This window comes from Anthonomus grandis, chromosome 18, assembly GCF_022605725.1.
Source record: "Anthonomus grandis grandis chromosome 18, icAntGran1.3, whole genome shotgun sequence".
NCBI classification, from domain to species: domain Eukaryota; kingdom Metazoa; phylum Arthropoda; class Insecta; order Coleoptera; family Curculionidae; genus Anthonomus; species Anthonomus grandis.
The window spans coordinates 3,830,147-3,848,157 of record NC_065563.1 but is presented as its reverse complement, the minus strand read 5'-3'; the positions used below and the strand labels follow the sequence as shown (position 1 = coordinate 3,848,157).

General features: G+C 33.8%; 2 protein-coding genes across 2 annotated transcripts in view; both read right to left on the bottom strand.

Moving 5' to 3' along the window:
* The window catches only part of LOC126747063 (uncharacterized), a 135,041-nt gene that overhangs the window by 31,700 nt on the left and 85,330 nt on the right, over positions 1–18,011 (bottom strand). The gene's annotated exons all lie outside the window — the stretch shown is intronic.
* Positions 7,489–12,083, bottom strand: LOC126746977 (histone-lysine N-methyltransferase 2D-like). Its single transcript, XM_050455402.1, has 3 exons — positions 11,789–12,083; positions 8,054–8,809; positions 7,489–7,996 (listed from the first exon to the last, which is right to left on the bottom strand). Exons 1-3 carry the CDS (start codon positions 11,853–11,855, stop codon positions 7,767–7,769), a joined length of 1,053 nt encoding a protein of 350 aa, XP_050311359.1. The 5' UTR covers positions 11,856–12,083; the 3' UTR covers positions 7,489–7,766.

Below are 18,011 nucleotides of genomic sequence, written 5' to 3'. Positions count from 1 at the left end.
GAAATCGGAGTCTTCTTCTATGTAATAAAAGGGACTCGTCAAGAGAAAGTTCTTTTTGAGGAGAGTAAGATGATTGGAAACTCTTAATTAGCATATTCAATAAAGGGTTTACCTTAGCCATTCCCTTCGCATTTTTAGGTGCAACTGACAAAAATTGCAACAATTGTTCGTATCTTTTTCCAGACATAATATGCAAAAAAATGGGATGAAAATACAACGGGTTTGTACTAAATAGCCGTCGCCTGTGGGATATAGAAACTTGAGCCTGTAAAAGGCATAATCCTATAAATTTTTTCATTTCTTGAGAGGTTGTTTCGCGAAATGTGCTTTTTCTGCTATAGCGAGTTAGTGGCCTGTTTATATTGCAAACCGTTTTGCCATATTCATTTGTACACCGCACAAGAAGTTCTAAAATGTCTGGAGTGAAAACTTCACTAAACGCTTCTAAGGGCGTCATATCAGGTTGTAGATTTACTTTCACACCAACCTCGTCCTCGTTAAAATAAAATAAGGGTATTTCTTTTACACTTTCCTTCCACTCTTCTAGTTCCTCTATTTGTCCTGCTGCATTATCTTCTTCCTGCTCTATGTCACTATCAGAACCAGTGTCAATGTCTTCCTCAGCCCCTTCGGATGAAGGTGGTAATTGTCTATAGTTGTTTGAACTAGAAGGGTCCGGCGGAAGGGAACAGTCACTATCTGAAGAGAATTCCTCCTTATTTGGGTCAAAATTAGGGTCGGAACCAAATTCTCCATCATCGCTAAATGGATCATGAATAGTTGAGTGATCGGTGTCTTCTTCATCGGAACTTGCGTCTTCAAATAGACGTAAAAGCCGATTTTGTTCGCGCTCATAATCCCCTGCCATCTAAAACAATACCAGATATGAAAATAAATAGAATAATTTAAAAAAATAATAAGCAAACAACACACTTTTTATATTCCAACAATTCTAAATAATTTACTTACCCTTTTATTTACAAAATCCCAACCACGTGCAATAACAAAAACAAATTCCTTCATAAATCGACACAGAAACGACGACACGTATCGTTTTACTGTCGCTTGAACGGCTACAGCAGTCATGACGGCGCGCGAGTCGATCGATGCACAGGAGGGGGGGTTAAAAGTGGGGGTCAATATAAGCTGCACTTCGACACATTATATATATTTACAATAGCACGTTGTGACACATCCGAATTGGTCTTCATTGAAACAAATGTAAAACAAGACAGCAGCAGCCGTTCTGTCACAAAATACAAAAACCGTATTGACGGCTATAGCCGTAGTGTCCAACAATGTGTTAATTTAAGATTACTTATCTTTCCAAAATTTGGGAACAGCCGCTTTATGCAGCATCGTTCATCTGCCACTTATATAAATGTAGTCTTTATTAAAATGTTTTTCACAAATAAGTCTATTTTTTAGTAAAACCTCATCCATAACACATATTTCCTGGTTTCCACAATTATTTATCCACTCAGCGAGTATTTCTGGCTTTTTTAAAAGGAACATAAAAAAACTTATATTGTTTGTCCTTTTCTTGACGTTACTACATCCACGATAAACGCAAATATTCATTTTAAGTGACGACCTATTACAAGTTTTATTTAAAAACAAGCAAAATAAATCTGCTCAATTAAAAGTATTAAAAACTAATAAAGGAAATTCAAATTTAATAATCTAGGTGTGTGCGAAAACTCCTAAGCCTGTTCGTCCGTTCTCCAGACAATGAAATGATACACGAGATTTTTAAACGAGACCGGGGCGCACTTCTTGTTGCGCCCTCTATTCGCCACCCGCTTTTAAGGCTCGTTTTCATGCGACATAATAATGTCATAACAGTTAAAGTCATGACAAAATGACATTTTTTGTGAGTGTTTTCATGTATTCAATGTCTTGACTTTTGCATTAAACTAAAAATGGCGTCGACTGAAGTGATTGCGGCAGCTGCACGAGTGTTAAGTTTAATTATAAGTGAAAATAAAGAAAAAAAAGGAAAAGTGAAAAAAAAAATCTGGGTAAGACAATGGATCCAACGAAGAAATAAATTGGGTGCATGTAACACCCTTATACGAGAACTTGCTGCAGAAGATCCTTCAAGCTTTTTGAATTTCATGCGTATAGACCAGGCTATGTTTAATATTCTACTTGGGAAGGTTCAAACTAGCATTCAAAAGAAGAATACTGTTATGCGAGACGCATTATCAGCTAAATTGAAGCTTCAAATAACTCTGAGGTACTTGGCTACAGGAGACTCATTATCTTCTTTACAGTATCTGTATCGAGTCCCGAAATGTTCAATAAGTATATTCCTACCTGATGTGTTGGACGCCATATATGCAGGATTGAAGGAATTTATAAAGGTAAGTAATTTATTAATGTAACCAAATGTAACATTGAAACACGTTAATATGAAAACAAAACATTTATTCTGTGATCCCTCATAATTTTTATTATAAACGCATAAAAAAAACACTAACTCATAAAAATGTTTATGTAACATAATTTGTATAAGCGCGATAAAACACGTTGCTTACATTATAATTACTGAAGTGACCAATTCGAAAAGTATGTTTGTAGTGGACTTAGTGGTGGCGCTATATGTGTAGAGTCTATTGCGACTGATTGATTGGTTACACCGCCTTCCCCAAAATTTTGTGCATATTGGGTTGTAGCTGGAGTATGCACGCTACTTGTGCTAAAGGATGAACTGGGACGAGAGGAATCTGACAAAGAATTCTGCTCTAAATATTGTAAGCGAGTTTGTGTAATCAGATTTTGGATTTCACTCTGCAATTTTAATGCTGCTGGTAACGGTAGCTTTTCCAGTTGCATACCAACGGAAGTCCCAAATGCTATAAATTCGTTGTTTGCGTGAGCATTTCAAATTTTTTCTAAGGAGGCTACAGCATTATCGATTGATGATATTTGCTTTTTGCGACATGTGACTGCTCTTGCTAGATTTGACTCTGAAGTATTGCTAGTTGATGGATTTAAGATACCGGTGGTGTTTGCATTATTTACAGTAGCATTGTTGTCCATAGACGGATTCTCAATCGCTGTATGAGCAGCTTCATCCACCTCCTCTTCTTCATCCTCGTGATCATCCGGTTGCTGTAAAAAAAATATTTAGAATTGAAAATTAGAAAAATGATTTTTTTTGTTGAGCTTTACAGTACCTAGTATAATAGTTGATTATTGTTTCAGATACCAAGGGACGAAAACGAATGGAAGAATATAGCACAAGGATTTGATAAGAAATGGAACTTCCCAGTCTGCGTGGGAGTATTAGACGGCAAGCACGTGGTAATTCAATCCCCACCCAATACGACATCTTTGTATTTTAATTACAAGGGAACATTTAGCATTGTCCTGTTAGCACTAGTCGATCACGATTATTGTTTCACATTAATAGACATCGGGGGATATGGAAGTCAATCAGATGGCGCAATTTTCGATCATTGTGCATTTAAAACTGCACTTGAATCAAATGCACTAGAGATTCCACCAGAATGTGTTATCTTAGGAGATGATGCCTTTCCATTAAAACCGTATCTCATGACTCAATACCCTCGACGTCCAGACATGCCATACGAACACAAGATCTTTAACTACCGACATTGTCGTGCGAGGCGCATTGTAGAGAATGCTTTTGGTATACTAGCCAGTCGATTTCGTATATACAGGAAACCAATATGTGTAGCTGAACGTACTGCAGTTGAAATAGCAAAAGCTACTTGTGCCCGCTAATGATAGCATAACTTGTGATGCAGAAGACTTTGTGCAGGGTAAAATTATACAAGGAAGTTGGCATAAGGAACCTTCTGAGGGATTGGTTAATCTAAGGGCTACAAAAAATCGAAATTACCGCAACGCAGCCCGTGAAAAAAGAAATAATTATGCGACATATTTTGTTGGAGAAGGGGCTGTAGACTGGCAAGATCAAATGATTTTGTGAATATTTCTCATTTTGTAATAAATGTATTAACTATAGAAAAAGTATTAATTCACTTAACAGGTTTGATTCCGAGAATATTTCTGTTGTTGGTCTTAGGAATCTATCAGCAACTTCAAACCAAAAAAGCTTTGGGACATACACATCTCCCGTTCCACTTCCAGTTTTTCTACTGTTTTTAATTTTCCGTACTTCTGTATTGTATGTACCACGAATACTCCTTATTTTCTTGCGCAATGTTTTTACGTCTTTAATTCCAGTTCTAGCTAATAAATGTTCTTCTGCTTTGCTTCTTGCGATTCTGTCTTTAAATTCACGATTAATCTTATTCCACAAACAAGGAACTCTCTCATATTCCTCCAAAAAGTGAACGATATCAAAAAAACCATTTCCTTTTTCCATTATTTAAACCTTGTAAACTTATTCTTTTTAACCTTCACACGCGGGACTCGTAAAATTGATGCCACGTAGTCACGACAATGCGGAATTGCAGTTTTCACAAGGTTTGTTACTTGGAACTAACATAAAATGTCACAAAAATATCAACATGATTTTGATATCGCGACACTAATGCCACGGCGTCAAATTGTTGTCACGACAACGTGACTTTGAAGTTTACATGTTTTAAAATGTCGTGACTTTTAGTGTCATGGCACTAAAGTCGCGACATTATCGCCACATGAAAACTGACCTTTAGTGGTACGATTTTGTCCGTAACGTTGCGCATCTTCCCATATTCTCAATCAACGCTGATACTGATTAAGAAAAACTATAACTAACTTTGTGTAATTTACTACTTGTCCTCCTATCCTGTGATTCTTCTTCTTAGAACATTAAATACCTGCATTATACTTATTGCGAAGTGAACAGGAATTTGACGCCAAAAAAACGTACCATTACTTGGGAAAGTGCAAGTTTTTGATCTTGTGGAAAGAACATTCATTAAAAATTGTGGCAAACAAAGTTCCATTTGACTTGCATAGGTGTGGTGATAGTGTTTATATTTACTACTTTTGACTAATAAACTTGAAAAAGTGCAATTTAGGATAATATGCTGGAGAAACTGGATGATTTTGATGAAGTCATATGCCTCCGAGGATATTTGGATTATAAACTATAGTCTGTCAGCTTAAATATAACATACTGAATAACCAAAAGGACTGTAATAGACTATACAGTTTTTAATTTACTTATACACATACTTATTGCTATCAAGTAATTTGTGACTAACATTATTTCTGAATTGGTGTCGTAAAAAAGTGCAATGAGTTATTAGTTAATAATATTTATAAGTAGGAAAAGAAACAGGTTCTTAGAGAATATCATATATTACAGCCTTATTTAGATTGAGCCAAGTTTTCATTCCATCGGGTTTTAAAAAGGACGCGCTTCGTGACAATTCATTCAGTTTTAATTGTTTAGTCAGTTTTTACCTTGGAAACAATTAAACGACAGTCAAGGCGAGTTAGGTTAGTGCTTTTGACGTTGACAATAAAAGTGTGTTCCCGAATTTCGTTACAATATTGTTGAGTTTTGTCAGGGCTGGAATGTATACAAATTACGGTAACAGTTTACTACCTTAGCGACTACCCATTTTCAAGATTAAAAAAAAAAAGACAGGTACATAGGATAGTGAATGTCGTATTCATTATAATTTTATTGTCGGAAACCAAAAATTTCAATTTTTTCAAATTTATTTTTTTTTTTAAATCGTTTAAAAAAAGTGACTATATTAAATAATTACCCCTGGCGTAACAGTTTACTATCCTATCGAACGCCATTTTTTTGTACGAATTTGAAAAATTAAACAGTTATAAAAGTTAATGTATGTCGTATTTATTATAAATTCGTTGTCGGAGACTTAATTATTTTGCAATCATTTGAAAAAAGAAAATAAAAAATATTAAAATTTTACCCCTGTTCGTTTTTTTTTGCGCAATCAGTTTTTCTTATGAAAAATGATTATTCACCCAACAGGTCCTTTTTGCACCCAGCGCCTTTTTATATAAAAAAAATCACTACCAACCCAGCTCAGCCCCAACCAACCCAACCCAGCCTAATACAACTCAACCCAACCATACCTAACCCAATCCCATCCAACCCCACCCAACCCAGCCCAAATAAATTTAAATTTTTTGGTCTCCGACAATGAATTTGTGATTAATACGACATATACTATCTTATGTAACTGTTTATTTTTTAAAAATCGTAAAAATACGTCGTCCTGGCGTAATAGTAAACTGTTACGTCAGGGGTAATTGTTTAATATGGTCACTTTTTTTTAAACTGGTTTAAAAAAAATAATTGAAATTTTTGGTCTCCGACAATGAATTTATGATGAATATATTTATGAAATACACTATATATAATAGGCAATCTATAGGATAGTAAACAATTACCCAAATTGTTAGGCTATGAAAACCTGAAAGATACTTAATAACTAATATCCGCAGTTTGTAAATAAAATTTTTTTTTAAATTGTTTTATTGCTTATTTTTCTCTAAAAACAAAATATTATTACCATCATTTTCTGGACAGGATGGTGAATGAGCTAATCCACACGGTTTTTTCGGTACATATTCTGGTGAGTGACAAGTACCTGTCGTATCTGGTAACTTTAAAGGATTTATGAAATAATAAATGTCTTTATTTGAAACTAATAATTTTAATGAAAAAAAATTATTTTAAAATTTCTAAACTGTAGTAGGTTTTAGTTAAAAAGGCGAAGTTCAGATGAGGTATTGGCTAACACCTCCCTGAGCGGCTTAACCTAGCTCATTTAGCGAAAATGTTTAAAAAAATTCAAAGATGGTGGGAAAAAAATTAAAATTACATTTTGGGGAAATTTTTAAAATATTTTCATCTTTAATCGTCTTAAATAATTAAAAATGATAATAATGTCTAATGTAAGGTGAAGAAAATATAAATTTGAATAGTTATAGTACACAGTATTATTTCCTCACAGACCGGAACTGCCGCCATCTTGAAAATATTTTCTAGCCTATAGTTGCCCCTAATAACCTCGGTGCAGTACCAAATTTTCCGAGTCTTATAGTTATAATTTTCCCACAATCGGTCGATGCAGTTCCTGGTGACGCACCCTGTATAGTATATCCCTACTAAGATTTTGAAAATAATTCAGTCATACCCAATTTTTTTTAAGTATGCTTTGAATTGAACTAAAAACCATGAGCATCTTTCATATACTTTTATTAAGCTTTTATATGTATCATAATTATTATACAAAAAAACAAGATATAAAAACGACTATTAAATAAGGAATGTTAATATAATATGTTAATAGCTTATACTAAATGTATACAAACTACAATCTTAGCTAGTTATGTAGCTATTCAAAATTATTTAAAGTAACATAAGAAAGAAACTATTGCAGTGTACCTATCAGACTTCTGCACTAAACATTATTGTTATGTATACAAGTATTTGAATATATTCGACTTAAACTAAAACTTGCACTTCGGAACTGTTAATTACTAGTGTAATTTGTAAAAATTGAAGGAAGTCTACTTAGTCAATAAAATATGTTATTTGGTAACAAATACAAAATATTTTATAGTTCAGCAAAACCAACGAGAAGGTGTAGACTTTCCATACTTTGTTTTACCCCTACAATATTGATGAAGAAGTGAAACAAAAATATGGAATTTTGCCGGGAAAAGGAAAAGGTAAACTAGGAAATCAAAAATTAATTAAAATAAAGGTGTATAGGAAAGGAATACAGAAAATGCTGCAAAATAGAAATACTACTAATACTAGAAAAATATTATAAAACCTGAAAAATATCAAATTACTTTAAATAAAAAAAAAAAGGAATAGGTGATCGGTTTAGTTCCGCTCGACATATTGCACACCGAGCTGCCTCAGTGTTGTATATAATGTATGAGCATGTGAAACAAAACAGATGACCACAGTCCGGCATTACATACTGTACCACGTTTAGAAGGCAGACATTAGAGTTCAGCATGGGTGGCATGGTAACCTCGTTAAATGGCACTACTTGAATTCTCGGTTCCCAGCCTTAAAAAAAATTAGCACGAAAATTAGCCAAAAAAAAACCATTTGAAATGAACTTACGGTTAACTGGAGCTCTAACTGGTGACTCTTCATCGTTTTCTAGCTGGCCGAACAATTCTAAGATTCCTTCAGGGATGGGTGGGAAATTGAACATGGGTTCAGGAGGAGGAGGAGAATCAGGCAAACCAGGAGAAGGAGGAGAATCAGGAAAACCAGGAGGAGGAGAAGCAGGCAAACCAGGAGAAGGAGGAGGAGGAGAATCAGGAAAATCGGGAGAAGATGGATCATCAGAAGGAGATCTCGGGGGTTGCAGTTCTAAGATTTGGGGCGGCGGAGGCAAATTCTGAAGGATTGGGACAAGGGGAGGAGGTGACAATGGACGCACAAGTGGCAAAATAGGAATAGAAACTAATGGAGGTAAAGGCATGCGTGCACGAGGAAGCGGATTGAGCGAAGGAGGTTCCTGAAGAAGAGCACGATGCTGATGGAGTAAAATAGGAACATTTCTTGGTGGTTGAGCAATAGGAGCTGGCATTAATAAACGATGAAGTTGGTCTAGTGGAACGACGATAGCTTCTTCTTCGGCCGGTACTTCCTGGTTCCACTGATGTAGTTGTCCATCTATGCCATCCACAAAATAGACTGCTTGCCTTAGAAAATCTCCCACGGTGAAGCGACCATCCGATAACTTGTCCCAAGCTTGATTCAGTCGAGCATCAAATACCACATTCTTTCTTGCAATCCTGTAAACATTGGGGTGTTGTTCCAGCTGAGTCAGCTCGATGGAAGCAGTGTTCTGGATATCGATAAGCGTCTCTAAAATATAATTGAATAGAAGGTAACGTTGCTTTTCTTTTAAAGAAAAAGTATATTGGTTAATTAATAAAGAAAAATGAATGAATGAATTGTCACGAAGCGCGTCCTTGATGGAACAGTTTCGAAATATTTAGAATTATCTTCATTGTTTTTGTCCAAAAAGATCAATAATTTTAGAAGAATACTGATAGTCAAAGCAAGCAAGTATACAAATTCTAGAAAATTAGAACTACAGGGATTTACAATAATATAACCTAAATAACCGAAATTGGGGCCAAAATAGGGCTCTCGAACAAGATGAACTACTTGAAAACTAAACACTATAGATGAAAATAATAAACCAAACGTAAGTAGAACCCTAAAGAAACCCTACGAATCAACTTTAACTACAGATTACTAATAAAATTGTACAAAAACTAGCAGAATAATTAACGTATTTACATTTTCATAATAATATAATCCTATTTGGAAGAACGGTGGAAAGTTAAAAAGCAGTTTCGATTTTTAATAAGACACAAATGCACACGACACTTGTCACAAACATACATGTGACCTTCCTTTACATTCAGCCACCTTGCATCTAGTAGCTTCTTTTTTATCATCAAATTGGGGCATATGATCTACCCTATCCAACTGAACTTCAACGAGTGGACGAGTTTCCACTTTTCTTCTTACTGGATGAGGAGACGCGGGTGGGGTAGCACTAAAGGATGATGATGGTCGACCCCGTTTATTTGAGGGAACCTTCTGACCCATTTTTATTAGACTTTCAGCAATCGTCATCCTGAAATCGAGTATGTCCATAATTTGTTTTTTTGGAACATTACAAGGTTGGCAGTCTTTTTTTTATTCCAGCCAGCTGTTAACCAAAGCAAAGTCAATCATATGCATCGTAACTCGCAGTGTCCACTTTTTTGATCTGATGAATATTCTGTATAAACTTATTAGTTGATCTAAAAGATCGACTCCTCCCATGCTTTGATTATATTTTTTTACCACTTCTGGCCTGCTAATTTGTACATATTGTGAGTTTGTTTTATCCCACCGCTTTGCTTGATCTTCTAAACATTTACCTACGCAATTCGAAGCCAGACAAACAGTTCTATTATCTAACCATTTTACGACAACTACGCCATCCTCGCTTACAACTTCTTCGGAAAATCCTCTTGCTTCTTTTTTCATATCTCTATCGCTCATAACGGGAGGCTGAAAAAATTTGTTTATTCTTAAAGTCCCAGCAGCAAGTATCTCTTTCTTTTTTAACTCAACAAGAAGCAAATAGGAATTGAAGAAGTTATCAAAAAACAATTGATGGCCTGGTTGAGAAATCCTGTTTGCAAGTGAAGAATTACACTAGCTCCCTGTCCAAATTTTCTTCATTTAAACCAGTTGTCTTTCCTTGATAAAACACAAAGTCATAAGCTTGTCCACTTTTTCCACATAACACGAAGACCTTTATTCCCCATGGACATGGTTTGCCTTTTATATACTGTTTTATGTTTATAGATCCAATGAAAGGAATCATTTGCTCATCAACACAAAGTTGACGTTCGAGGTTTAATTGCAAACATCTTTTCCTGACAGATTCTATAATTGGCCTAACTTTAAAGAGTCTATTTTTTGATTCAGGCTTTTCCAAATTATTTACGAAATGAAGACAGCTGCGTAACTGACAAAACCTATCCCTTGACATGTTTTCCAAAAAAGCATAAATTCTTAGGGTACGATCCCAATACATTCTAATTCGAGGAAATTTATTCAGGCATCCAATCATGATATGAAAAGCTATTAAAACTTTTATTTCAGATTCGGCTGTTGGTCTAAAGTTTTTGACGTTATTTTGCAATGCATAAATATTTGTATACACTGACATTTCCTCAAATAGTTTTTCTGGAATATACCTTAAGAAATATTCAATAGGGTATGCAGGCTCAATTGGGTCTATATTACTAATGTCTTGGTCTTGATTCCATTCTTGTCTTATTGTTTCAAATTTCATTTTTTTCTAAGTAACCCCACTTTTCTTTTTCTTTATCTTACCTGCTACTACTGATAAAGATTCGTCATCACTGCTGGAGTCATCGGCACCGTGTTGGTTTCTGTTTCTTTCCTGAAGTTGCTCATCCATCTTTGTCAGAGTGTCAGGTCCTACTCTTGGTTCACCTGGGACGGTCACGCTTTCTAAAATTTTGTCTTCGTCTTCATTTTCTTCAATATCCGACAAATCGCCATTTTCAACTTAGTCGATAAGTTCTTGTACATCTTCTGGGTTTTCAAGACTATACTTCTTTTTATATGCACTCATTTTTAAAATCAGCTTACTAATATCTAAAAGAAAATACAATTTACAACTTACAACACTTCATACCATGTGTACATCTACATGGGCAAGTCTTTATACCAATAAAGACCGTTTGTACATACAGGTGTACATGAGATTTTAGACAATAATAATAATAGAAAAATAGTCAAGTATTTTATATAAAATAGGTATTTTATATATTATGTTATATTATGTTCATATAAAATACTATTATATATTTTATATATAATAGTATTTTATATGATCTTTATAAACCTCTACAAACTTTTCACACTCATGTTTTTGTTTACTACTTCACATTTTGTCTCATAGATGGCACTAGAAAATGGTTTTTGCGTGGTAAATATGTACATAAAGAAGTACAATTGGTATAAACTATGAATGCTTGCGGGTTGATTAAAAAAATAATCAATAAAGTCAGTGTACATACCCATGTACACCGGGTCTGAAGGGGTTAAAAAAATGGGCAATAAAACAATAAAAAAAGTAGTGTTGAGAGGTCTCAGTACCCAGAGGATCATTAAAAAAAATGATCATGTAAATTGGTGTAGTACAACACTCTCACGAACTTGCTGAAAATTTTAGCTTAGAGTTCAAATATAGCTGCTCCTCCTTCATTAAATTTATTAGGGAAATTTTATTAATCAGTAGATTACCTATCAAATCCCATACGCCAGGATGTCTAGTCAATTTACTGTTCAGTCTTCTGTGGTATGATTCCATCACATTGTTGGTCCTATGTCGTTGCCTGAATGCACTGAAATGCTGAGCTATAACGCGTTCTATCCATTGCCTCCTGATATACTCATTGAGTTCTCTAAATACAGCGCCAAAGTCCAAATCGTGCTTATAATAGAAAAAATAGTCACGAATAAAAAATGCGATTGATAACAACAAAAAAAAAACCTACAAGGAAACTAATGTGGGTTCAATCATCTCCGCAGGTAGAAGCGCCAAACAATAGTATTTCTTCAATAAGACTCTTCCATTAGGCCGTCCCTCGATCTGCCGTGTAATCCCTAAAGTCCTGGCTTTTCGTAATACCGCCTAAAAAAGTTTTTTTTTCATATAAAATCTCATATTGTGCATTTTGATTAAAATGCGTGTAAGCACCATTTTAAACTGCTCTTTTGTGACATATAATTTAAGTGCATGGTGCTTAAACTTTCCTTAAATATCTACATATACAGGAAAATAAAAATTTGAAAATATTAACAACTTATTTCATATTTTTACCTTTATTGTTGAAGTGCATGTAAATATACATACAAATACACACCTGACAATAATTGAAAAAACAACCATGCAATGAGGCATTAGGAAAGTTGTTCCTCAGTGATTCCACCAAAGCCACCTCATAGTCCGTCACAACGTTAACATTGACAAATTGTGGGAAGTTCTCACGCAGGTAGGCAAAAGCAGCATCATACAAGATTTTCATTCTTCTCTCCATGAAAATAACAAGAAAGTACAACTGGAAAAGCCTGCAAAAGTATATAACTTAAAATTAACTGAATACTGTATAAATAATAAAAGTTTATAATCTATCATATTCTAAATATTAATGTTTAGAGGATGGCATAAACTTTTATTTTAGCAAAGAGGGTGAAGTACATATTTTTATAAAAGGATAGCTTATAAATTAGCATAGTAAATAATTAGCATAGCATAATAAAAAATTATTCAATTAAATTAATTGACTCTATGAATTTTTAAAACCTATAGCTGTTATACTTACATGATCCATGCAAGTGGCAAATATGATCAAAATTTGACAAAAGTTAGGTCTTCTCGGTACTGCCTTGAAGGTTCCATCAATGAATGTGTGTTGGGAGTCAATGAAGTTTCCTACATACTGCCAAAAACCACCGCAGTAAGTCCATTGGATTCGACCACACCTGAAAAAAACGTCCACTGGTACAATCCGTATATCTTGGCCAATTACCTGTTCGAAATATGTCAGCCAGTTCCGTTAAAGTTGCCGGGACATTAGGCCTCGTTGCCTGGCTCCATCTCAACATTGAACGGCGAATCACATTAAATGGAACCTCAACAGCACCATCCATGTTTCTAAATGAAGAATAATTCAAAATAAGCACCTATAGATTTTTATAGATAGAGAAACGAGTTTTGACTCAATGCTCTTTCCTAAAAAACGGTTTTTAGCCGTTAAAAAATATCTATTTACCTTAACAAGTTTTTTTTTTAAATCTTAAAAATTACTTTTTTATGGTTAAAAATGCTACCATTAATATTTTTGTTTTTAGTTATAAGAAAATCTTTTTTAAAAGTTAAAATGTACTTTTTAAAATTAAAAAAGCCTTTAGCTGTATGTCTTTTTTTAAAAAGCAAATTGTAATGGTAACAGTTTTTTTTTGTAACAAAAAATTTGTTTTAAAAAGTGTTTTATTTAGCTACGAAAAAGTAGTTCTTTAATGGCAGCAAAAAAAGTCTCTATAAAACACTTTTTAAACAAAAATTTATCAGTGTACATTACTGTAGTGTACTGTAGAAGTCCTGTATAATACTGTATTGTCCTGTGGAATCCTATATAGTCCTATAGTATATATAATAGCCACTTTACCTTGCGGCAACGCGCTCATAAATATTTTTAAGTGTTCCTCTTTCTCGAACACAGGCCTCCCGTAGCTGAATTCTAAAATCCATTGCTTCAACTCTGTTGTCGTCTTTAGGATGATTATGTTCAACCTTTATAGGAATGAAGACATTTCCCTCTTCTAAGTGGATTTTCCCTGATGCAATACAACCCAATCGTCGGTACTTGCTACAGATTAAATACCTAAAAATTAGATACATATACATATATATTCATACAACTGAACACTAACGACTAGTCCAATGTCAACTGAATAATCCTTTTCAAATTTATTTATTATTTGTAGTTGCTACAATAGACACAGTTCTACACTCCTAGTTTAACATTAATATTTGTCTAACACACAATTTCATAATCGATCTACCTGATGTTGTGCTTCGTGGATCTTGTTATGTACAAAAACCCATCGTGGTAAATTCCTCCTAATCTCTGATATCTCCTATGGTCCATTATTACCCTGAAATTAAGTATTTTGGCACTAAAAGCACTACTTATTTTCAACAAAGCCTTCATATAATTAGGATTGAACTTCACTCAGGTAAGTTCGTTTAATCCATTAATTATATGCAGCTTTGTGTCAATAAACAAGTATAGTGTATAGATGTTTAGAGAAAACAATTTTAACAAAACGCGAAAATAATTCAAAACATTTAATTTTAGAAATAGTTTTGAAACATTTTATTTTGATTATTCGATAATGTTTAAATTTAACTAAACAAGCAAAAAATATTTAGTTTTAAAATTTTCTAATCCTAAAAACAAGGTAGCTGATAAAATATAATATATATATATAGCCAACAAAATATAATATAATTTAAACGCTAAATACCGCTTTAGTAAAGTTATTAGGTGCCTCATTAGATATCAACGGTCTTGATTGCAGGTTATTGTTATAATAATTTGCAAAAGTTTGAGATTTCTGGGTCCAACCCGCAGATTGTCTTATGGTATCTAGATTAATACCTTTTCGAGCTGCAACAGACGTAGCTGCATGTCGGGTGCTATGTGCAGTGAATTTTAAAACATCTAATCCAGATTTTTTTAGTGTGGTTTTCACCCACCTACATATAGTTTGAGTGGAAGCTTTTCGATATGGTTTTGTAGTTGTTATCAACAGACTATTTAAGGATTTTCTTTGCTCTTTTGTTCTGTTAATATATTCTTTTAAGCAACTTGCGACACAGATGTTAGGATCTTCAAAAGATAATGGTAGCTTTGGTTGTAATCGATTTTTTCCTGAAGTTTTTATGCGTTGTGGAACCTTTATTTCGATCATATCAGTAGATTCTGTAATATTAGAGCACTCAATCAAGGATAGTGTTTGAGCTCTCTGTCCTGTTTCCAATAATAATAAGGTGGCTAATTTAGAGGACAAGTCTTCAATAGAATTTTTAAGAAAGTTTAGATCTATTATAGGGTCCCATGTTTCATCGTACTTTGGTAAATTTGGACGTAAGGTATAAACCCCCTTAAAAAATCTTTAGATACGGAAATCTTGACTTAAGTCTGGATTGGATATTTGCGTTATGGCACACTTATAAGAATTTAAAGAACTATATGAGGCACCTTCTTTAAATCAAATTGCTAAAAACCCTAGAACATTTTCTACGTTCGTAGAATAAATATCTAACTTATTTGCTACACAATACTCCCACGATAATTTTAAACCTAAAGAATATTGCTTTAATGTATTATTGGTAATTGATGCTATACATATATCTAAGCATTCTTTTGGCACGTTTCCTCTTCCCATTGCTTGTACGATAAGCGTCCTGCCACCAGGGAAAGTGTTCTCCATAGAGGATGAGGAGTGCTGTTGAATGAGAGAAGTCTTATATCAGGTTTAAAAATTATTGGAGGCTCTTCTAGTAACGAATTAAATAAAGGATACCAAGGCTGAGAGGTCCAGAATGGCACCACTAATATGCCTCTAGCTCGATCCTGTATGATTTTTTGTAGAACTCTTAAAATAATAGAAAATGGCGGAAAATTGTAAAAATAAAACTGATTCCAGTTTATTGTGAATGCATCTGTGGCAAGACTATCGGGATCTCTCATCCAAGATACATATTTTGCTGTTTTCTATTAATCCTTGTCGCAAAAAGATCTATTTCAACAATTCCAAATTTTCTTATTATTTTTCTAAATGCAGTTTCAGACAGTTCCCATTCAGTGTCGATTTCTAAATTTCTCGATTCTTTATCTGCAATCTTCTTTATTTTCGAATTAATATAGGAAGCAAATGTAAAATTATTTCGTTTTTCACAAAAACACCAAATTGCTCTAGCTAGCTCATTAAGTTTATCATGTTGAATGCTTCCCATTCTATTAATGTATGCTATTGCGGTGGTGTTATCTATTCTACACAATACATTGCAGTTAGAAAGTTGGCTAGCAAAGCATTTTAGTCCAAATAGAGCCGCCAGTAATTCTAAATAATTAATGTGTAGATATTTTTCACTTTGTGACCAAAACCCATGGGTTTTTTCATTTTTGCAATATGCCCCCCAACCTGTGAGTGATGCATCTGAAAATATTTCTATTCCATAAATGTCAGTTTTAATAAAATTATTTGCGTTTGGAATTTTCTCAGCCTACCAATTAAAATCGTCTTTGAGGTTTTCAGGTAACTACATGATATACTTGTAGTTCCTCTTTGACTTTCGAAGTGCAATATATTTAGCTCTTTCAAATTTCTTTGTATACATATAGCTGTATTTAATTGCTGGACAGATAGAAATTACATTACCAATAAACATAGCGAATGTTTTAATTTTACAAGATTTTAATAAAGAGAATTTTTTAACAAGCTTTAATATTTTTTCTTTCTTATTGATGGGAATGGAAACTGTCATAGAAGCTGAGTTGTATATAAATCCTAAATACTGTATTTCTTGGCTTGGTATTAGGCTGCTTTTATAAAATTTATCAAAACCCAATGATTCTAAAATTTTTATTGTAGCTGAACAGTTTCTCACGCTCTGTATAGGTTTTTCCCAATAAAAGAAAATTATCCAAATATAGTACAGAAATATATCCTTTTTCTCTAAGGTGAGATAGTACAGGTTTCATTAGTTTAGTGAATATAAGAGGGGCACAATTTAGCCCAAAGGGTAAAGCATTGTATTCGAACAATTTTCCTTTAAAAGTAAATCTTAAATATTTTTTATGTTTTTGGTAAATTGGTAATAATAAATAGGCATCCTTTAAATCAACAGTGGACATAAACTAATGTTGTTGAATAAGCCTAATTACTGTTTTGTGATCTTTTAATTTAAATTTTTTTTATATATTGATTAAAGGATTTTAGGTTTAGAATTAGGCGATAAGTATTATCTGGTTTGGGTCTTAAAAAAACTTTTGAAATATATTGTTCCTTACAAGGGTTTACCTCAGAAATAGCACCACTGACCAATAATTTATTTATACATTTTTGTATATTATTACTGTCTACCTTTGACCACACTTGTTCCTTTGGAATCCACGCTTGATGTGGTTTACATAAAAGTGGTAGTTTTATACCTTTAATATAAGATAATACTACTTTATTAGTAGTGTACTTAAGCCACGAGTTATAAAAATATTGTAAATGTCCAGCAAGATTACTGACCTGACTTTGTCTATGTTACGGGTCGTCAATATTGCATTTTCTTCTGATGTGGTTTTCCTGCATACCTGCGTTGTGAGTTGAAACGGTTCTGGGCCTGTGGTTGAATGTTGGTACGTCTGCCCTGGCAGTTGCCCTGAACAGGTCTGGGCAGACTTTTGAAGTTTAAATTTTTCTGGACCATTGGTTTTCTGTTGGCGAAAACCTTAGGCTTTGATGGAGCCTTTAGAGTTTGACTAAATTTTTTCAAATTTTTTGCGGCATTTATCCTTTCATCAAGATTGTCTCCAAATAATTGGGTTGAAGCAGGAGCGGTTATAAATGCCTCTTTCAATTGTTGATCCAGATTGATTATTGTTAATTCTCTTCGAGATTTTGTGTCTGTGTAATGCAGATTTCCCAAAAGTTTACCTGCATCCCCTAGCAGTTCTAGCAAATATTGGTCTTTACCTCCCTCCTCTTTCTTAATTATATGGTTTATAGCTAAACCAATAGCACATAGAGAGACATCTAGCTGGCTCTGGTGTAGTGCTAATTTTTCATCTCTTTTTAGAACGGGACCATTTACTGCATCTTTCACTTTGTTCAATTCAGGTGGTGACAAAGTTTTAAAATTTTCTGGAGGTGGATATTTATTGATAAGATTGTTCCGTTT